The sequence below is a fragment of the Cavia porcellus genome, unplaced genomic scaffold (genome assembly GCF_034190915.1).
Source record: "Cavia porcellus strain 051 isolate PalLab524CR breed Dunkin Hartley unplaced genomic scaffold, mCavPor4.1 scaffold_2, whole genome shotgun sequence".
Lineage (NCBI taxonomy): Eukaryota > Metazoa > Chordata > Mammalia > Rodentia > Caviidae > Cavia > Cavia porcellus.
Window position 1 is genome coordinate 88,646,690 of NW_026947485.1, and position 20,725 is coordinate 88,667,414.

Below are 20,725 nucleotides of genomic sequence, written 5' to 3' on the forward strand. Positions count from 1 at the left end.
ATGTAATGGGGGAATCATGGTTACCATAAACTCTTATGTACTCTTACCATTTCTTATGCTAGGGAGACTGTGTGGTACTTATACATGTGAGTTTGATTTATTTTTCTTATGAGTATGATTTCAAGTTGCATCTATTTATAAATATCTCAATGTGATCATTTTTATAGCTGAGTAGTACTCCATTGCATAAAAATACCACATCTTTTTTATCCATTCCTCAGTTGATGGACACTTGGGTTGTTTCCAAGATTTGACTATTACAAATTGTGCTGCTATAAACATGGGTGCACATATATCACTGTGGTATGATTTTTTTAGTTCTTCCGGGATGCTTAGAAGTGGAATAGCTGTAACAAATGGAACTTCCAATCCCAGCTTTTTGAGAAATCTCCAGACCTCCACAGTGTTTGTACCAGTCTATACTCCCACCAACAGTGCAGGAGAGTTCCTTTTTCCCCACAGCCTCTCCAGTCATTTGTTGTTGGTAGTTTTCTTGATCCTTGTCATTCTTTCTGGAGTGAGATGGAATCTCAATGTTGTTTTAATTTGCATTTCTCTAATGACTAATGATGATGAACAATTTTTTTATGTATTTATTTGCCATTTGTATTTCTTCATCTGAAAACTGTGTATTCATCTTGGATCCCCACTTTTGGATTAGGTCTTTGAATTTTGGGGGTCTGATTTTTTAAAATTCTTTATGTGTTTTAGACAGCAATCCTTTTTCTGATGGACAGTTCATATTACATATTTTCCTTTTTTGAACTCTCTGTTGCACCATTAATCTGAATGACTATTCCTGAGACAATGCAGTAATAATTTTGTTGCAGAAAACCTGATTATTTGGATATCTATTATGATAAAGCCTCATCACTCTGTTTTATTTTTATACTTTTGTTGATAATATCAGATATTTATTTATTTACATGTTCTATAGAACAACACCTAATTTTAAAGCAAACACACACTATTCTAATTGGTTTTGTGTTAAATTTGTGGATTAGTTTTGAGGAAATCAATTGGTTTTTAAATATATGATGTAAAATAAGAGTAGAAATTAATTTGTTTTCTGAGTTGTATAACAACTTGTTAAGCAGAATTAACACTGAGATAACTAAAAATGTATTGACCAATGTGTGTCCTCAGACCCCTAACAGACTGTGTTGTTTTCTGTAGATTCACATTCAATTTGGAACTATGTGTGCATGTGTGTGTATAATTTGAAAATCATTATCTACCTAGTTTTGCTTTAATTATTGCTTTTCAATGTGAATATTGAGATCACCTTGTCATTTTTGGTAACAAATTTTACTGGCATTTTTGAGTGGAATTTCATTGCCCTTAAAATTCAATTTGGTATTTATAGATATTTAGAAATATTTTATCTTCTTATCAGTGGAAATGGTTATCTGTCTTTCTCAGTAGTATTTTTTAGTTTACAGCATGAAAACTCTATACATGTCTTCACAGTTTCCATACTTCATGCTATTGTAAATCGTTTCTTTTCTAATTGCTAGAATAATCTATTGTAAAATGATTGATTTTTAAGTATTGATTTTCCCCTTTAAATACTAAATTGACTATTTCTAGTAACTTAAATGTAGTTTTACAGTACTTTCTTCATGGAAAATCATACCATCTGTGGATAAGACCACACTAAATCTTTTCTAGTCTGTGTGCCTACATATTTTACTAAAACTCTCAGTATAATCAAGAAAAGTGGTAAAAATTGATATCCTTTTCATGTTCTTGTTGTTAGTGGGAAAATATTCCATTTTTAGCATTGATATGATACTGGCTCGGAGAATTAACTTTAGTAGTGTGAGGAAGTTTTTATTCTTATTTTTAAGTTTTTTTTTTAAGATGACTGTGATGAGCATGTTAAATGATTTTTTTTCATGTACTGAAGTGATTTTTTATGTAACCATTTAAGTTTGCTAATAGAATTGAATTACATTAATTCTTCTCATGTTCAATATATGTTATTTATAATAATATTTAATTGAAAAGTAATAATTGTGTATATTTTGGTGATAAAATATGCTGAGGCAAAACATTGAGTTCTGAATATTTAAGCTAACATTTCTATTTGGGAATAAACTCCACTTGTTCATGATATAATATTCCTTTTGTATATTGTTTCTGCTATGGTAAAATTTTGTTATCAGTTTATAGGGATATTATGAGTTTTTAAAAAATTGTTTTAATCTTGTTTGTATCATGTTTTTAATGGTCTTGTAGAATGCATTGGGAACTATTCTATCCTCTGAAATTATCTTGTGAATAAATATTTTTCTGGCTTAAATATGTGATAGAATATTGTATTAGGTCACTGCTTGCTGGATACAGTACACAACATTTGCAACTTAGAGAATGAAAGATTTAATCTAATTCATGAATTAGGGGGACTCAGTCCATTGTCAGATGGATCCAGAACAGGAATGTAATAGCAGAAGGGTGTGGCAGAGCAAAGCTACTAAATTTGTGGTGCTGACAGAACAGAGCAGGGAAACAGTGCCAGAGAGGAACTGGCAAGCAACCGTATACAGTACTCAAAGCCATGTCTCTGTGATCTTTCCAGAAAGTACTAAGTACATACTCTACTAATTTACACAGTCTTCTCAGTCCCATGACATTGACTTCAAGATTAATGGTCACAAATGCAATACTCAATTTATCTGCACTTAAGGTATTCTTTTTTTGGAAGTTCGTAACTACAAATTTAATCTTCTTAATAGATTTAGAGACTTTCTGGTTACCTATTTCCCCTTGAGTGAAGTCTGTCAGTTTGTGTCTATCAGTTGTTTCCCATTTGTTTAAATCTAATTTGTGGAATGTCTTGGCAAAAATTGCTAATGATATTAATATATTCTCCACAGTAATATTGTCTTTCTAATTCCTGGTACTTTGTTTCTTTTGCCCTTTTTTCTATTCTAGATTGTCTGTCTACAGATTTATCAATTTCTTTGATTTTTCTTAAGCAGTTTCATCAATATTATTGTTCTTTTCAGACTTCTATTTCATTATTCTTTTGTTTCCATTATTTTCCTACTTTAATATGTTCTTCTTTTCCTACTTCTTATGTGATATTTGAGGTCATTCATTTGAGATTCTCTTTTCTGGTATGGGATTTTAGTGTTAATCACTTGTTTGTTTTTTTTTTTGGTCTTTTTCGTTTTTATTGGTATGGGGGATCGAACTCATGACTGCCTGCTTGCAAGGCAGGCGCTTATGCCGCTGAGCTAAGTTCCCTGCCCCAATCATTTCATTTTAAATACTACTTTGTAGGTACTTCCTGAACATAATTTTGATGGATTGTTTAGTTCAAAATTTTTTCTAATTTCTCTTTTGGTTTCCTCTTTAAATCGGTTATTCCAATAGTAGTTTAATTTCCAACTATTTGAACAATTTCTAGACTTCTTTATATAATTTGTTTGCAACAGTCTCAGTTTGGTCACAGAATATATTTTATATTATTTGAAATTTTGAAAACATATAAAGATTTATTTTATGTGTATTTGTTAGGATAATGGCATTCTACAGGTGCAAATGTCTTAATCCCTTGAACTTCTGATTATATTATCTCTAAACAAACAAGAGAACTTTTAAAATGTGTTTAAAGTTAGGATTCTGAGATAGGGAGGTTATCATGAATTACCTGGGTGAGCCCAAGATGATAACATGAATCCTTAAAAGAATTTTTTTCTGACTAATTTCATTGTTAGAGTAAGATGTAATTGCAGAGGAATGGTTAGGGAGAAGTACCATTTCTGGCTTTGGATGTGGAAGCGTGATGCCGTTAGATCAGGAATATCGTGTATGGAAGCTAGAAAAGTTAGTGAAACAGATTACCCTCTAGTACATCTAGAAAGCACTTGTGTCTGAGATCTTAGTTTAATTCACGACAGATTTATCAACATAAACTGTAAGGTTAAATAATAACGTTTTAACTAAGTTTTAGATAATTGGTTATCTTAGCATAGGAATATGAATACATAGTATATAATCTACTTTGTTAAATGTTCCATGGTTGAAAATTTGAAGTGGTATATTTTGCTGTTGGTATAATATTCTATAAATATCTGTTGTGTTAAGTAAATTGATGATTTGTTCAAATTATGTCTTGATCAGTATTGTTTGTTCTGTCAATGTTTTAAAGATTGGTATTGAATTCTCTGTTCTTGGGGAGTAGTTTAGTTTTCTTTAGTTTAGTTTTACTTTGTTACTCCTTATTATTCAGACAAACTACCTGATTATTCAAACACAAAGAAAAAGAGGATTATTTGGTTCATGGTATCCTAGGATTCTAGTCCATGTTTGGTTATCTCCAAGGCAGAAATGACATGGAGGAAGGAGCTGGCAGGGAAAAGTTGTTCAGGCCACACAGTCAGAAAGCCTAGAGAAAAACAGAGCCAGACTGGAAATACTCCAACAAAAGACATGCTTCCTGTAAGTCACCTCCTCTAATTGGGCCCTGTCTCCTAACAGCACATTTAACTAGCTTTCATCACACATGAACCCCCTGGTTAGCACAGCACCACCATGAATGAATCACCTTCTAAAAGTTCACCCTTTGAACATATGAGACTTTGTGAAAACATTTTAGATTAAGATCATAAGATCTTATAGTTTAAGAAATTTTACTTCTGTTTTGAACATCTGTTATATAGATGTATATGCATTTAAAATATTTTCTTCTTGATAAATTAATTTCTTAAAGTTTTAATCTTTGGGAAATGATCTTCTGGGTTCATATTATTTTTTCTTCTGAATTCTATTTTGCCAGTTTAATATATCCACCAGTTTTGCTTTATTTTGATTATTGTTGCAATGATATATTGTTTTTCATCCATAAAGCCTATTTATTGTTTTATATTTAAAAAGAAAGTTGTGATAGAGGGGAATGAAACTCCGGATCTAACTATGTCTGCGAGTTCACATTCTTTAAAATCGAAGAATGAATTTTAGGAACAATGGAGGTGAAGAGTAGATTATATTTATTGAGAGAAAGGAAACTTCTGTCTGAAGAGAGACAGAAGGGGTCCTAAGTAGGTTGCCCAAGACTGTGTTTTTCAAGGACTTATATAGAGTAAAACCATGCAGTGAGATGCGTTCAAGATGGGGGAAGACTGGAAACTCACAAAGCAGATGGTCATAAGGTGGGACATAACTGTAATTAGCTAATAAGATTGTAGTTCAGATAAAATTGATTAAATTGGGGAGAAATGGGAAAGCAAGTCCCATAAGAAGCCAGCATTCTTAGAACTGTAACCTTTCCCCTAGGGGGATGGGATAGTGACTCCAGGCTTCCTCTGGATGATAGAGAACTAATTATAATATCAGTCTTTAGGATGTGGATGCATTTGTTTGATCCTTTGTCCTGAGGCCTGGCCCCAAGCAGGAGGTGTCTTTCTCCCCTACAGTTGTAAAGTATCTGCATTGGCTCCTTTGAGGACCTGGCCAGTCTCACTGCCTATAATGTTTCTAATTAACTCAGCTGCCTGCAACAGTTGCTTTGGGCAGGATACAGTTATGTGCTGTTTCCAGTTTCAAATCATCTACATCTGGTATACATATATTTATATCTCTGGATTTAAATCTAACTACTTCCTATTTGTTTTCTGTTGTATTATTTGTTATTTGTTACTTCTTTCCTCTTTTACTGCCTGATTTTTAATTGATACCCTCATGAATTTTTTCTTCTTCTCGTGGTACAGTTAATTTATTTTTAAATGCTTTGATCTTTTCAAGGTGTATTTTTGTGCTTTGTTACACAAGAAAAAACTGACATTTGGTTTTTTTACTCTGAGGTCCTCTTTTTTTAAGCAATATATTGCCTATGAATTACAATGTTTTCTACTCTATTTGGTAGACACAAACTATTCCCAACCCTATGGGAGTTTTAAGGACTTTTTCTCTTCTCATTTTAGATTTTTTTCCTTTTCCTTAGAGTTTTCAGGAAAAGATTCAAGAGGAGCCACAGAATATCTGTGGGGCTCTCTGGGGGCAGCTCTTCTCTTGTTTCTATTCTATGAAATTTGGCTACCTAGTCCTCTCTGTTGACCTGTCTCACCTTCTCAGCTCAGAAATGTTTCTTAGGTATATCTGTGTTTATCATCCTATGATATAGCCTTAAGGTCACAATAACTTTTGGCATTAAAAACTAATCTCATTTTTCTTTCTACCTAGATATCACTGTCCTGCATTGCCTGATATCTAGTGTCTGAAACCTGATTTTTCATATATTTTTGTGTCATTTATTAGTTGTTTTTTGGTCAGAAGGAAAAATTCACTCCTCTTTCTCCATTTTTTTGAGGATATAGAAATCCTGTGTATTTTTATGAGTTCAATATACATATATTAAATGTATTAACCAAAAGTTTGTTTGCTGAGAGGAATATTATTATATATGTGATTTTATTTTTTCATTCGTAAATTTGTGTTATGTACTAACCAGGATCTAAAACTTTAAATACATTTGAAAAAACAGTAGTTTAGCATATCTGTATATTTTGCATTTCATATGTGTGTACCATTACATTTCAGGACCTGAAAATTATGAGAGAGTTTGCCACCTGTACATGAAACTGTTAAAAAAGATGTATTACTGCATGCAATAGACAGTTACTTTAAAAGTACACATTTTAAAGGTATGAGCAACCTATCCTGAAGATTTTTTTTTATACTTATATTTACTTTTGTACAACTGGGATACAGGTATGTAAATTGGAGGACATACTTGAAAGAAGTGCTTCAGGAAATTTCATCATTTCTATTTGTAATACTCTTCGTTTTGTATTTTTGCTATAATGAAATGATGTATGAAGAATTGAATTTTTAATTACTAATGTTATTTGGGCAATAAACTATTTTTGTATCACACCTTTTTTATAAGCCAAATATGTTTCAGAGTTCTGCTTCATTTAATATCAATAATATTTTCACAGTTATGAGATAATTACTTAATTTTTTCCATCACAATTGTTTTGGGTACTTTCATTTGTAGTGGCTATATATATATATATATATATATATATATATATATATGAAAAGATAAATATATAAACTACCAAGCCAATAAATACAAGTTTTCACTGATGTGTAAGAGTGTAGGGAAATGTTTCATTTGATTTGTTCCAACTTGGAAATAATTTTATTAGTGAAATGAAATTTACTAGCTTAATAATAGAACTTTGTAAATTTATAGAAATAATGAGAAAAATGCAAATGCATAGTAATGTTCGTTATTACTCAGTATCCTCTTCTGTTTCATCATTCAAAGTCTAATACAAAATAGTGCTTCTTAGAGAAATAACAGATACTGGATGATTATATAAAATTCACTATATTTTAAAAACATATTTATTGTTTCTATTACAATTGGAAAATTTCCTAGGGAATAAAATAATATATAAGACAGTGTGCATCCTCATACATCTCATAGATTCGGGATTGTTCCCATTTTAGATTAAGAAATTCAGCCTTCAACTAGTTTTGGACTAAAAGCAGATTTTATAGATTTAGAAAAAAGGCATCTAAAGGAAAATTCATGTACATGTATCAATTTTACACTAAGAATATAAATGTTACATTCTAAAATCTAATAAAATAAAAAGAATTTTACAGTAAAAGGAAAATTCAGTATCCTTACCTCTGACAATTTTGCATTAGACTATACCTGACCTGGCCAGTGGGTCAATCTGCAGGGTAACCACCTGAAGGGGATTAACATAGACAGGTCAAGAGACAAAGAGAGAGGAGACAAGTTGAGGCAGTCCAGTCAAGTCTTGTTTATTGAGGAAGTGATAGCAAATATATAGGATATTGGGGAGGAGGGATCTGTGTGCTGAGACATTGGCAGGTAACTTATCAACAGTGGCAAGACGGAGATTCATAGGTCAGTTCGAATTTCACTAGCTTGGGCTCAACATGCATAGTCCCTGAATAATGGGATGGGCTCAACAAGTTATGCAAGATGCTGCTTAATTACCAAACCTAACTCCTAGAGAGCATTAAGGTGGTGCAACCTGAAGATGTTAAGGTGGCAGCCAATTACAGGGCTTCCCACATACACCTTTTGACATTCTACCTACTATGTTAAATAAATTATTTTAATATTTCTCTCTCCCTTCCTTTCTCTCTCTCTGTCTCTCTCACTTTGTGTGTGTGTGTGTGTGTGTGTGTACGGACATGTTTTGTTTTTATGTCTAATTGTAATTTATTTTATTCTCTCTTACCAAATTGTGTGTATTTCAATTATCCAGTTCTCATGGAACCATAAGTCTTGTGCTTATTAATGAACTTTTTAAAAAATGATTTTTATTTTATGGAATATATAATATACCTAATTGAGTATACAGTTTTAGGTAGATGGCTCTTTGTACATAATCCTGTTAAGTTAATCATTGATATCCTCTGCCAGTTTTGCATATTATTTTAACAGTTGATGTGCTTTGTAAAACTCTTTTATGAAATGTAAATAATTGTAGTTTTAAACAGTTTTTTTTTTAATTGTCCTCCCTAAAGTTTCTCATGTTGCCAAACACTATAGAATTCAAATATTTTTAACAAATTCTAGTTGTGACTCTCAGGTGCTTAAAAATTCCAAAAATCTGGTAACTAAATAAGAAAAAAAAAAAACCTGTATTTCTTTGGAATGCTGAAAAGTTGATTATCATGATTTCTAAAATAAGATATTATTTTGCTAAAAACTCCCTCTTTATAACCTCCCTACAATACCATGCTAGTGAAGCAGAAAAAAATCGCTATAGCTGCAATGCTAATAACTTTAAAAGCAGAAAGAATGCATTAAATTTAAGTACTTTGTGTTCTCGAACAATAGTGCTGCTCATCAGCATTTATATATCACAGTTTAAATTAAATTAAATGAGATTGGTTCTAAACTACTTGTTTCTCAGTAAATGGGATTTGCTAATTCACTATTGAGTCAATCTGCAAATTGATGTAATAATTTAGATTTGATTTTTATGTGTGGATGATCCTAACAAACTCTCTTCAACTTGCCACTCTAATTTCTCTTCTAGACTTGTGATACTTCTTAGTAATAATTATTAAGTTATACAAAATGAAAGAAAAATAACAGCATCTTAATGCTGGTATCTGTACATTTTTATCACAACTATATTAGTATTTTGAATAAAATAAAATGAGTATTTGAGCAGAAAATAAGATGACGCATTACTAGTTAAGTAGACAGTGAAAAAAAGAGGAAGTTTTATTATGTCTACATCTATCTCTATATATCTACATATGACTAAAGCAAGAATTACCATTTAAAATGCTAACAAAATGCCCTTGTATATTTTTCTAAATTACCACATAGAATACATACAATAGTTACATTATTGCTATAACATTTTATTTTTGTGATCTTTCATATTTTTAAGCAGGCGGAAATAGCCTTATATATTTTTAAATATATATTGTTTTCTTTTAGCTTCACTATCTTGTCACAATTCAAGCTGGAATTAAATTCTAAAAGTATTAATGAGAATTGCTAATCAATTCTTTCAATTAGTTAAAATTGTACCACCTATGCTAATTAAACCTAAGTAATATAAATTGTAAAGAAACATATAGGAAGAATAAAGATTTTGTGATGGCTATACCTTTGTTATGTTAACTAAAATTGGTCTTGAGATTCAGAAAAATATAAATTATAATCCAGCAGTTAAAAAAATACCATATTGCTCACAAAACTGAAAATATTCAGTGATTCTTTATAGAAATGTTTCTGACTCTCTAAAATGCTATTATCTAATGACTTACATAATTGCATGCTTTGTAATTGATGAAATTGTTTCAATGAGATATAATGGGATAAGTATAAAATTTGGTTTCCTAAGAAAATGTCTTAAGAACATTTTTAAATTTTCATTTGTACAAGTAAAGAAGTTATCCATTTCTTGGTAGAAGTAATTTTTTAAAATTTAACTGTCCTTTGAAGTTTAAACTAAAAAACGTTAATGTATTCTTATTAACTATCTATATAATCCCATATACTGTATCTTTATAGTTTTCTTTATAACCTCATTTTCTAAGCTATGGTTTTTTATATAACGTATTATAACTGGTTTAGTTTCCATATAATTGTTATTAACTTTTAATACTGAAATGTGTCATCAAAATTTTATTTTTTAATGTTGAACATCTAGAGATTTTTGAGTTTCTTTAAAAATAATCCTGCATTAGATATCTTTGTGTTACCTTTTTCTCCTTTCAACCATGTAATTAAACTTGGAAATATATCAATATTAACTCAGAGAAAGTTTTATCTCTGTTTTGTTTCTTTTGTGTTTTATTTTGAAACTCATTTTTATATTTGGTTTATCATGAAAGAGACATTTAAGCTTGTGTGTCTAATATACTGCATTCAAATTTGTAGTATCAAGGTGCATACATTCACATATAAATGCTTCACGTTTGTCACTTATAACAGCATAATACCACGTTTTCTTTATTCATTTGTTGATGGTTGTGTAGATTGTTTCAAAGATATTACTATTATGAATTGTGCTACTGTAAACATAGATGATATAGCTGTAATATGATGCCTTTATTTTTGGAAGATAACCTAGAAGGAAAATAGCTGGATTAAGTGAAATTTTTAGTTTTTGTCCTGGTGGTGGTGGTGGTGGTGGTGGTGGTGGTGATGGTGGTGGTGGTGGTTGTAATTGAAGAATCTCTGTACTTATTTCTGTAGTGGCTATATGATTTTATACCCAACCATAATGAAGATGCATTTTTTTTGACCCACAGCCTTTTTAGCATTTGTTATTACTTGATTTTTTGATGATAGCCATTCTTTCTTTTTGTAATTTTATTTTAAAGAGTTAGAAACAATTTCAAAACAAGATAGTAAGAGAGTAACAGTAGTTAACACATTGTGTATTGTCATCTTTAGTCACTTAGGGTACAAGATACAGGAATTTAATTGTCTAAACAGTATTTATACAAATCTTTCTTTTTAATAAATTAAGAGAGGTTAGTATTCTAACTATCTTAACTTGTATATATATAATTATATATGGTTTTGCTTTCTTCTTCCTTTTTTTTTCTCCTCTGCCCCATCCTACTTTCTCTTTCCTTTTGAACAGTTTCTTCCTATTTCACAACATCTATTTTACATTTTAGATCTTACTTACTCTTCAGGATTCTCACACTGGGAAGATAATACATTTTTTACACACATGAGCCTGATTTATTTCAATTATGTGTATGTTCTCAAGATCCATCCATTTACCTACAAATATCACCAGTTAGTCCTTTTTATGGCTGAGTAGTACTTCATTGTATAAAAAGGCTGCATCTGTTTTATCCGTTCTTCAGTTGATAGATATGAGTTGCTTCCAAAATCTAGCTATTACAAATTGTGCTGCTGTAAACATGGATGCACATATATAGCTATGGTACAATATTTTTAATTCTCCTGGGAAGATATCCAGAAGGGAAATAGCTGGGTCAAGTAAGGCCTGTAATCCTAAATTTTTGAGGAATGTCCACACTAATTTCCACAGTGGTTGCATTAGTCTACACCCCTAACAACAGTAGAGAAGGGATCTTTTTTCCCCAAGGCCCCTCCAATGTTTGTTATTGGTTGATTTCTTGATACTAGCCATTGTTTCTGGGTGGCTTGGAACTTAAGTGTTCTTTCAACTTGCATCTCTTGAATGACCAGTGATGTAGAACATTTTTTCATATATTTATTTGCTGTTTTGGTTTCATCTGAGAAGTGTGTATTCATCTCAGGTGCCCATTTTTTGATTAAGTTTTTAAATTTTGGAAGTATGATTTTTTGAGTTTTTGTGTTCTTAATAGTAATCCCTTGTCTGAGGAATAGCTGGAAAACATTTGTTTCCGCATTGTGGCTTGCCTCTTCATTCTGTACCAGTGGTTTCTCTTGGTGTACAAAAGCTTCTTAATAAGATGAGAGCCCAGTGGTTGATTCTTTGTAATTGGTCCTATGCAGTCACAATTTTATTCATAAAGTCTTTGCCTACACCAATGTCTTCAAACGTCTTACCTATTCTATGTATCAGCAGATTTAATGTTTCTGTTTTAATATTTAGATCTTTATCTATGTTAAATTAGTTTAGTGCATGGTGAAAGGTTTGGGTCTAGTTTTAATCTGCAGGATGTACAAAGCTAGTTTTCCACTACCATTTTTTAAAGAGGCTGTGTTTCTTCCAGTGAATATGTTTGTCCCCCACCTTTTTTTTTTCCAGGTTCCTGTTGCAACAGTAATTTTAAAGAGTTAGCTAATTAGCAACAGATTAATAAAACTTAATGGCTTTACTATTAAAAATGTAGAGTTTGGGAGTTGAAAATTGCAAGAGGAAAAATTTGAAACCTTAAACCATATGATTTGAGGAGAGAGAACTATTACAAAAGAACCTGTCAGGAAGTAGAAGAATGATTATATGTCTAAGTTAAGGAAAAAAAAACTGATGAGAAATGCAAGATATAAGAAAAAGAGAGGGAGAACAATAATATATGGAGCAAAAATAAGAGAGGAAAAGACTAGTGCGAGAAAAATTTAAAAGGTCAAAAGGAAAAAAAATTAGTATATGTGTTGCTGAAGCGAGCATCAAAAAAAAATAAAGAATATAAAGAAAAGGGGTAAAACATAAGAAACACAAGAATAATTGATAAATCATCAATAAACTTTTGAAGAAGAGGAAAGAAAATAAGAAAAATAAAAGAGAGTAAAAACCGAAAAAGGATGTACACACTAAAAAAAAAAAGCAAACAAAAACAAAAATACATGAGAAAATAAAATTTTTCTGTGACTTGGAACATGTGCTTTTCTTCTGGAATCTACAATTATGGAACAGTGCCCATATCAAAACATATTCCTGCTCATGCTGGTAGAAAAGAAGGCAGTCAGAACCCAGATCTGTGATAGTAGCAGGCACTAGCAGACAGTGTTTAAGGAAAGGAACCAATGCCATGACTTTCAAATCCAGAGCAATTCATGGTGAACCAGGCCTCTTGCTCTGGGGACAGGGCTTATGTCCTTTAGCTTATGCATCTCAAGAGGTCTCTTCAGCTTCGCCATAGTTCAGTGACCACAGTGTTCTCCACATCTGTCTCTCACCCAGTCACTGTACTGTGGGAATGTAACACAGGGAGCCATGAATGGAAACCATCCTTTGGCAGCTCTGAGTCCTAGGTTCAAACAGTGACCCAAGAGTCCAAGCATGCATCCTTGATTTGTGTCTGTTTAAGGGGTATGATGGACTTTCGACTGGAGTCACTCATCAGCTGTTCCCTGTAAAAGGACTCACATGGGGGTAGAAACCAAGCTCTCCCTTCAGTTGAAAGGCCCACTGGTCTGTTCCATAACTACATTTTCCCCTGTAGGCCTCTGGTGACCCTCTGCAGCTTTCACTTTGTGTAGATTCAGTCTCCCTTCCCCGTAGACAATGTGCTGGTAGCCCAGGATAAAGTGCAAATTGTCCCTTTCCTTCTCCATGTTTGTTTTGTCTTTTAATTTCTCAATAGATTTTAATTTTTTCTGTCAAATCTTCATGCTTTCTGGGAATCTACATTATTTTTTCTTCAAGTGGTTATTTTTAAGTGTTTGTATTCTAAATCTCGGAAAGGTTGAGTTGTTATTGCATACCATTCTGCCATTTTCCCTGAAGGCCTGTTTTCACCTTTTATTGTGCTAAATTATTTTCTTTTGCACAGGTCTCACAATTAAGTGATTGAGTTGAAGTATAAATAGAAATTTACAATTGGATACCACATCAATAACTGTTCAAGATACTTACAAAATTTATTTTCAAGTTAGGAAATACATAGTTACTAAATTTTGCAAATGCACAGAGAAAAATTACTTGCCCAATTTCACTTGGCAGACAGTGTCATTTAGAAATCACTTAGTTTGAAACTATATCTTAGTCATGAATTACTCAAATTCATTAGATTTTGTTAAACTTTTATGAACAAGCTTGACTATCGTACTATTCATTAGACTTTTGTTTTTGTCTATTACACTGATATTTACTTATATGTATTGAGAAGAATTTGTATGTACACATAAACTGTATTTCCTTTTTAAGGACAGTTACAGAGAAAAAGTTTTTTCTCAGCTCTAGACCCCTTCCCAATTTAAATCCTAACTGCAATTGTTTAAAAGTTTAATTATCTGGAAAATGTTTAAAAATAGCTGGTTTTATTTTTTCAAGTAGAAGTGGACATTGTTTCTCAGGAGTGAAAAGCCTTCTCAAGAACTATAAAAACAAAAGGAATTTTTTGGAAAATTACTGAAGTATATGTATTACATATTGGGTTTGATTTGTGAACTGCTACATATATGTGAAAATTTATTGTTATTTATTTCTGAATGACATTTCAGAATGATACAATATCACAAATCATTCATAAGCTGTTAATGGATATTAAAGAAATATTTGACTTGAGATTGTACTTTTGTTCTATATTGTAGATTCATAATATAAAATAATGTTACAAGAATCCATAAATAAAAGTGGAGTTGATACAAAATAGTGGATAACAGCATTTAAAAAATAATTTTGCATTACAAATGAGTACCACTTACTTGGTTCTTGTACAAGTTTAAGTTGAAATGTAAAATTCAGGGAATGAGAATATAGCTCAGTGGTTTAAGTGCCTGTCTGGCAAGTTAACAGCCAACAAATTACATAAGAAAATATAAATTGTTTCAGTTTTCAAATTACTGTGCTCTTTATTTTTGTAAAATTTGGTAAGAAAACTGTGCTTCCTTTTAATACTAAAATGAACCGAATCACATTTTTCTCTTTTACTTAACAATTACATAAATATAATTTTAATAGTGAATAATAAATGTTTATTAAGCATTTATTGAACTACTTCAAAACTTTTAATAAATTTTTAAGTCCATGTAAAATAGAACTAGTGAATTGTAAAATTGTCTCAAGTGATACAGTTGTAAAGTGCTTGTGTGCAAAGACCTGAATTGCCTGAAGGTCATAAATAATACTGTAAGGCAGAGCCTAAGTACCAGGGCCTAGGCCAAAGAGACATCAACTTCTCACCCTCAATAAAGCGAAGGTGCAGAATATTGAAATAGATTCAAAACCCCAAAGCCAGATGCATCCATAAGAAATCTCTGTAAAGCAGTAATTTCCTAACGGTTCTTAATATTAGCAGTAAAGCTACCTACCATAAGCAATTTATAAGCATCTGTGCAGGAATTAAACTAAAAAATATATCGAAAGTGAAAGGACACAAAAGCAGAATTCAACCCCAGACTTTCAGCTTGTCAAAGGCAAACTGGGGGTAAAGATGTGCCACAATTCAAAAACCACCCACCCGGACTCACTGAAGTAGTAGCAGCAGAAGTAACAAATCTGATGAATGAGACCCTAGGAAAAAAATCAAAATAATTTCTCATAACTATAGCAATGAAGGCCATAATGAAGAATATTGTTTGTGAATTTAGAATAGATATAGATAAAAGAGGAGATTAGGAAAATTATGGAAATCATAAGTGCCCAGAATAGGCATGAAATGGAATATATTAAATAGATTCACACAGATATCCAGGAGATTAAATTTTTAATGAAAGTACATACAGAATGATGAAACAATTTAAAAGAACAATATCAAATGTAAGAAGAGGGTATTATTTTTTTTAAATTTTATTTTAAAGAGATAAAAGTAAAAATTTCAAAACCAAACAACAAGGAAAAAATAATAGACACTGATTAATACACTATGAATTTTTATCTTCAAAGCAGTTTATCAAAATAAAAGATACAGGCATGAAAAATTGAACAGCAGTATTGGCTAAACCCTTTATTTTCAGTGAACTAAGAAAAATTAGCATTATAACTGTCTTAACTATCTTGTATATGTAAAAATATGGAAAGCTTCACAAATTTGTGTGTCATCCTTGCACAGTATCATGCTAATATTCTCTGTATCATAACAATTTTGGTATATGTGCAGCTGAAGTGAGCTTGATAGGATTAGTTTTAACAATCATGAAAAGAAAGATTTCTTAAAAATAGCATGGGAGCATGAATAATCCAACAGGTGCTATGTGATGTAAATAACAGAAGATCTATCATATTGAATGAAAATACAGGTGATAATGCAAACATAAAAATCTTCACAGAAGTAATAGCAGATTTCCCAAGCATGAATGTAAATTTTGACATACAGATAACTGAGACATATAGTACTGCAAGTAGGTATTATTTTTTAAAAGCCCACCTATCCAAAGGCATATAACAGTCAAGATTTCAAAAAACCAACACAAGATGATAATATCAGAAGCCATTAAAGAAATAAAAAAAAATACAGGAAATCCTATCAGAATCATAGCAGGACTTCTCAATGTAAACCCTTAAGCTACTGAGAGTTTTAAATGAAGTATTTCAAGCCTTAAAAGAAAAGCTCAACCCAGATTGATACACCCGCACAAAACTATCTTTCAAAATTGATAGAGGGGGTTGGGGATGTAGCTCAGTGACATAACCGCCTGGAAAATGCCAGTCATGGGTTGGATCCCCAATACAATAAGATATTTCCATGATTAACCTGGAGAATTTTATGATCACCAACTGATACTCAAAATCATTTTTGGGGAGCATACCAGGGATCAAACTCATGATCTTTTGCTTACCTGGTAAGCACTTAAGCCACTGAGCTAAATCTCCAGCCCTCAAAATCATTCTTAAGGACATGCTAGAAAGAAATAACAAAGACTAGAATACATAAACCTCAACAAAATGCATTTACCAGGCAAGGCAAGCAATCATACAGAGAAGAAAGAAAGGGTACCAAAAACAAGAAAATAGCATGCCAAGGATAAGTCATTAGGTATCAGTTATAACTGATATAAATGATCTCTATTCACCATTTAAAAGAAACACACTGACAGAATGGATAAAGTAGCAAGATTCAACAACATGTTATATACAAAAAACACATTTAATTGAAAAAGGAAATTCATAGATTGAAGTCAAAAGATGTAAAATAATACTTCGTGTCACAAGAACCTGTTAAAAAAGCATGGGTGGCTATTCGATTTGCAAATAAAGTGAATTTCAAGGCAAGAATGATTTCCAGAGTCAATGAAAGTCAGTACATACCTGTTACGGGAAAAATCCAAGAGGAAGAGATAACAAGTTAAATGTATTTACATTAATAATAGCACACTCAACTATATAAAACATGAAAAATCAAATAAGGACTTGTACAAGTGAAATGGGGGCCCTCAATGTCCAACTGTACAAATAGGGAGATCAATTGCATAAAAAATGATTTTTAAAAATAGAACAATCAAATTTTTGAACAAACAGACTTAGTAGATATTTATAGGATACTCTGCCCCACCACATAAGAATACAAATTCTTCTGAGCAATACATGTGGTATTCTCCAAAATAAACCATGTATTAACTCATATAACATGCTTAAGTCAATGCAAAAGAAGTGAAATTATCCCAATTATATTATCATACAATTGTGCAATGAAATTGGAAATAAATGGCAAAAGAAATCATAAGAACTGTATAAATACAAGGAAATTAAATAACATCCTCCTGACAACCAATGGGCCACAGATGAAATTAAAGCAGAAATTATACAGTTTCTACAATTAAATGGTAACATCAATACAAAATATTAGAATTTATAGGATGCAATTAAAGCATTCTTATAAGGGAGAATTATAACATGTATTCCAATATCTGAAAAACCTAGCAATCTCAAACTGAAAGTTGAACTTCAGACTTCTGAGAAGAGTAAGTGTTGTAGTCAGAGTTTTCAAAAAAAAAAAAGATTTAATATATGACACATACTTTATAGGATTAATTTAAAATATTCACCCAAACAGTGAAATACAAAAGAAAATAGAGGAGTTTTCCACATATTTGAGACACAGAGACTCCAGATGAGCACCTGAATCACACATCAATATCCTGCATGTGTCTAGCTGAAGACCTAGAGCCATGACAATGCCTCCATGAGTCTAACTGGAGGCCTAGAACCCATAACAAAGTTTCACATAAATCTGCCTCAAGAATATGATTTGGAAGGCTACAAAGTCTGTGGTAGAAATAGAAAGTCTAGGGGCTGAGGATTTAGCTCAGTGGCACAAGCGCCTGCCTTGCAAGCAGGCAGTCGTGAGTTCGATCCCCAGTACCAATAAAAAGGAAAAAAGACAAAAAAAAAAAAAAAAAAAAAAAAAAAAAAAAAGAAGTAGAAAGTCTTTGCCAGCAGAATGAAGGGTTTGTTCTAGAAGGCTGAGGGATCTGGACCCGGGAAATGATGTGCAAAGTAAGGACTAGAACTACTATGAAAAGAAGCACAACCATCCTCAGCAAAAGCAAGGCCCCAAATTCATATCAAGAAATCCAGTGTAATAAGCTTCTCTAAAAAAATCAACTGCACACCATTGTTCCCTTTAGTTCTCTTTGAATGCTATTGGCAGTAATCCTCAGGTGGGCCTCCTATACCCAGCACAACACTTATTCAATTAATCTGGGTGTTCCAAGTTGATCATTAACTAATCCACCACAGTAAGTCACATCAAAACCTCATGTGAAGCAAGAAAGTATTCAGGTCAGAACAGAGACTTGCTTCCTGTGGACAGCCAGTGTGGGCAGGGAGAAACAGCAAGACCTACATCTGCATACCTGCCACAATCTGGGTACTTACCTTCCTGTGGGCAATCAGTGAGGGCAGGAAGAAACAGCCAGACCAGCCCCCTACATGTCTGCCGTCATAGGCGCACTTGCTTCCCTCACGTAACTAGTGAATGCAGGGAGAAACAGCTAGATACACCCTATGAACCCTCAATATACCATTAAAGACCCTTGTTGCCCATGGACAATCATGTGCCAAAAGAATCAGAGAAACATGCCCCTGTGCACGTGCCACAATCAGCGGATTCCCAATGTAGCCATGCAAACTGAGAAAAGAAAAAGCCATGACACCATATACCCATGGCCACTGCCTCCCTGGAACCTTGGTTCAGAGAGCATCAGGAGCCTGGCCCACTTCCCTAGACCATGAAGGATAGCCATCATGGGAATCTCCTGGGACTTACAAATGGCTTGTCAGGAGGAACACAGAAAAATGTCAACATGAAGCAAAAGGCAATCTCAGACCTCCATCCTGCACAGAACAAGTCTAATAGATGTAGAAATGGGATAAAGTAGAAGTCTTACACCTGCAAATTTGAAAGGATAGTAACTAAAGTAAAGAAACAGCTTCATAAGGATGTAAAACTACTTAGATCAAAAATAATATCGCGGGTTTGGGGATTTAGCTCAGCGGCATAAGCGCCTGCCTTGCAAGCAGGCAGTCATGAGTCCGATCCCTGGTACCGATAAAAAGGAAAAAGACAAAAATAAAATAAAATAATATCAGGTGAAAGCAGAAATCACAAACATAATGAAAGAATTGCTGAGCATATCTAAAGAAGACATATGTAAAATAGATAAGCATAGGGAAATTAAGAAAACCTTAAATAAACAATATAGGAAAGAATTACAATACATGAAACAGATTCACAGAGATATCTAGGAAATCAAAAACTCTACTGAAAGGTAGAAAAACCACTTGAAAGACACTGAAGATAGACTTTCAGGCCATGACAGCTAGCGATCACAAAAGGAAAAATCTCTTAAAAATAACAAAGAACCAGGAAATAACAATTTAATTCTTGCAAGACCACAAAAATAAAAATAATTTAAGAGTGATATGTGTTAGCATAAAAGCAAGGATCAACACAAATGACATAAAAAGACCATTTACAGAAGTAACAGCAGAAAACTTCTCAAATATGGGGAAAGGATGTGACATGCAGATAAGTGAGGCATATAGATCTTCAACGAGCTTTAACTAAAATACATTACACCCAGACATAATAATCAAAATCCTAAAGGCTGTTAGAGAAAAGAAATAGATCACATATGAAAGACAACCCATCATAATTGTGGTAGATTTGTCAGCACAAACCATGAAGTCAAAAACAGCTTGGAATGAAGTATTTCAAATCCTGAAAGAAAACAACTTCCAAACCAGACTGATGTCCCCTACAAAACTGTCTTTCAAAAATGGATGGAAAAATAAGGTATTTCCATGATAAAAACAACTGAAGGAATTCTTGACTCACAAGGAATAGCAGCAGAGTAGTCTCTCCAAACAGGGCAGGCAATTGAATGAAGGAGGAAAGTGGGGGGGGGGGGCAACAGCTGAATAATAGTATGGAAGAGATGAGCCAATGCATGCTGGTTGTAGCCTTTAATGTAGATGGCCTCAATTCACCACTAAAAAGAAACACAGGGAGAGTGGATCAAGAAAAAGGATCCATCAATATGCTGTATATGAGAAACACTTCAGACTCAAAAAGAAATTCATGTACTGAAGGTCAGAGGAGAGATGATAGTGCATCATGTGGCAGGGACCTAGAAATGAGCAGGGATAACTTACTTTTCGACCACAAAATGGATAAGAAAGAAATGGTATTTTTATACAATGGAAATCTACTCATCTATAAAGAGAGATAAGGTTGAGGCTGTTGTAGGTAAATGAATACAAATTGAGCTCAGGCTCATGGGTTAAATGGTTTGGACTCACATGGGTGAACATTGTGTTGTCTCCCTCATATAAAGGAGTATAACTCCGGAAGGAGTTAGTGGGATTCAAAATGTGCAATAAGTATTGTGAAAGTGAAAGGG

General features: G+C 32.6%; 1 protein-coding gene and 1 non-coding gene across 8 annotated transcripts in view; one reads left to right on the forward strand and one right to left on the reverse strand.

Moving 5' to 3' along the window:
• The window catches only part of Atrnl1 (attractin like 1), an 833,524-nt gene that overhangs the window by 336,238 nt on the left and 476,561 nt on the right, over positions 1-20,725 (forward strand). The window contains exon 25 of one of the 7 annotated variants that reach the window (XM_063244807.1): positions 6,547-6,747. The exons of the other annotated variants lie outside the window; for them this stretch is intronic. Within the exon in view, the coding sequence (XP_063100877.1) occupies positions 6,547-6,585 (39 nt within the window). The 3' untranslated portion in view covers positions 6,586-6,747. Of the gene's footprint in view, positions 1-6,546; positions 6,748-20,725 lie in introns of those variants that run through there. 7 annotated transcript variants of the gene reach the window in all.
• On the reverse strand, positions 15,889-15,992 carry LOC111758411 (U6 spliceosomal RNA). The gene has a single exon (XR_002792588.1). It is a non-coding gene; the product is annotated as a U6 spliceosomal RNA (small nuclear RNA).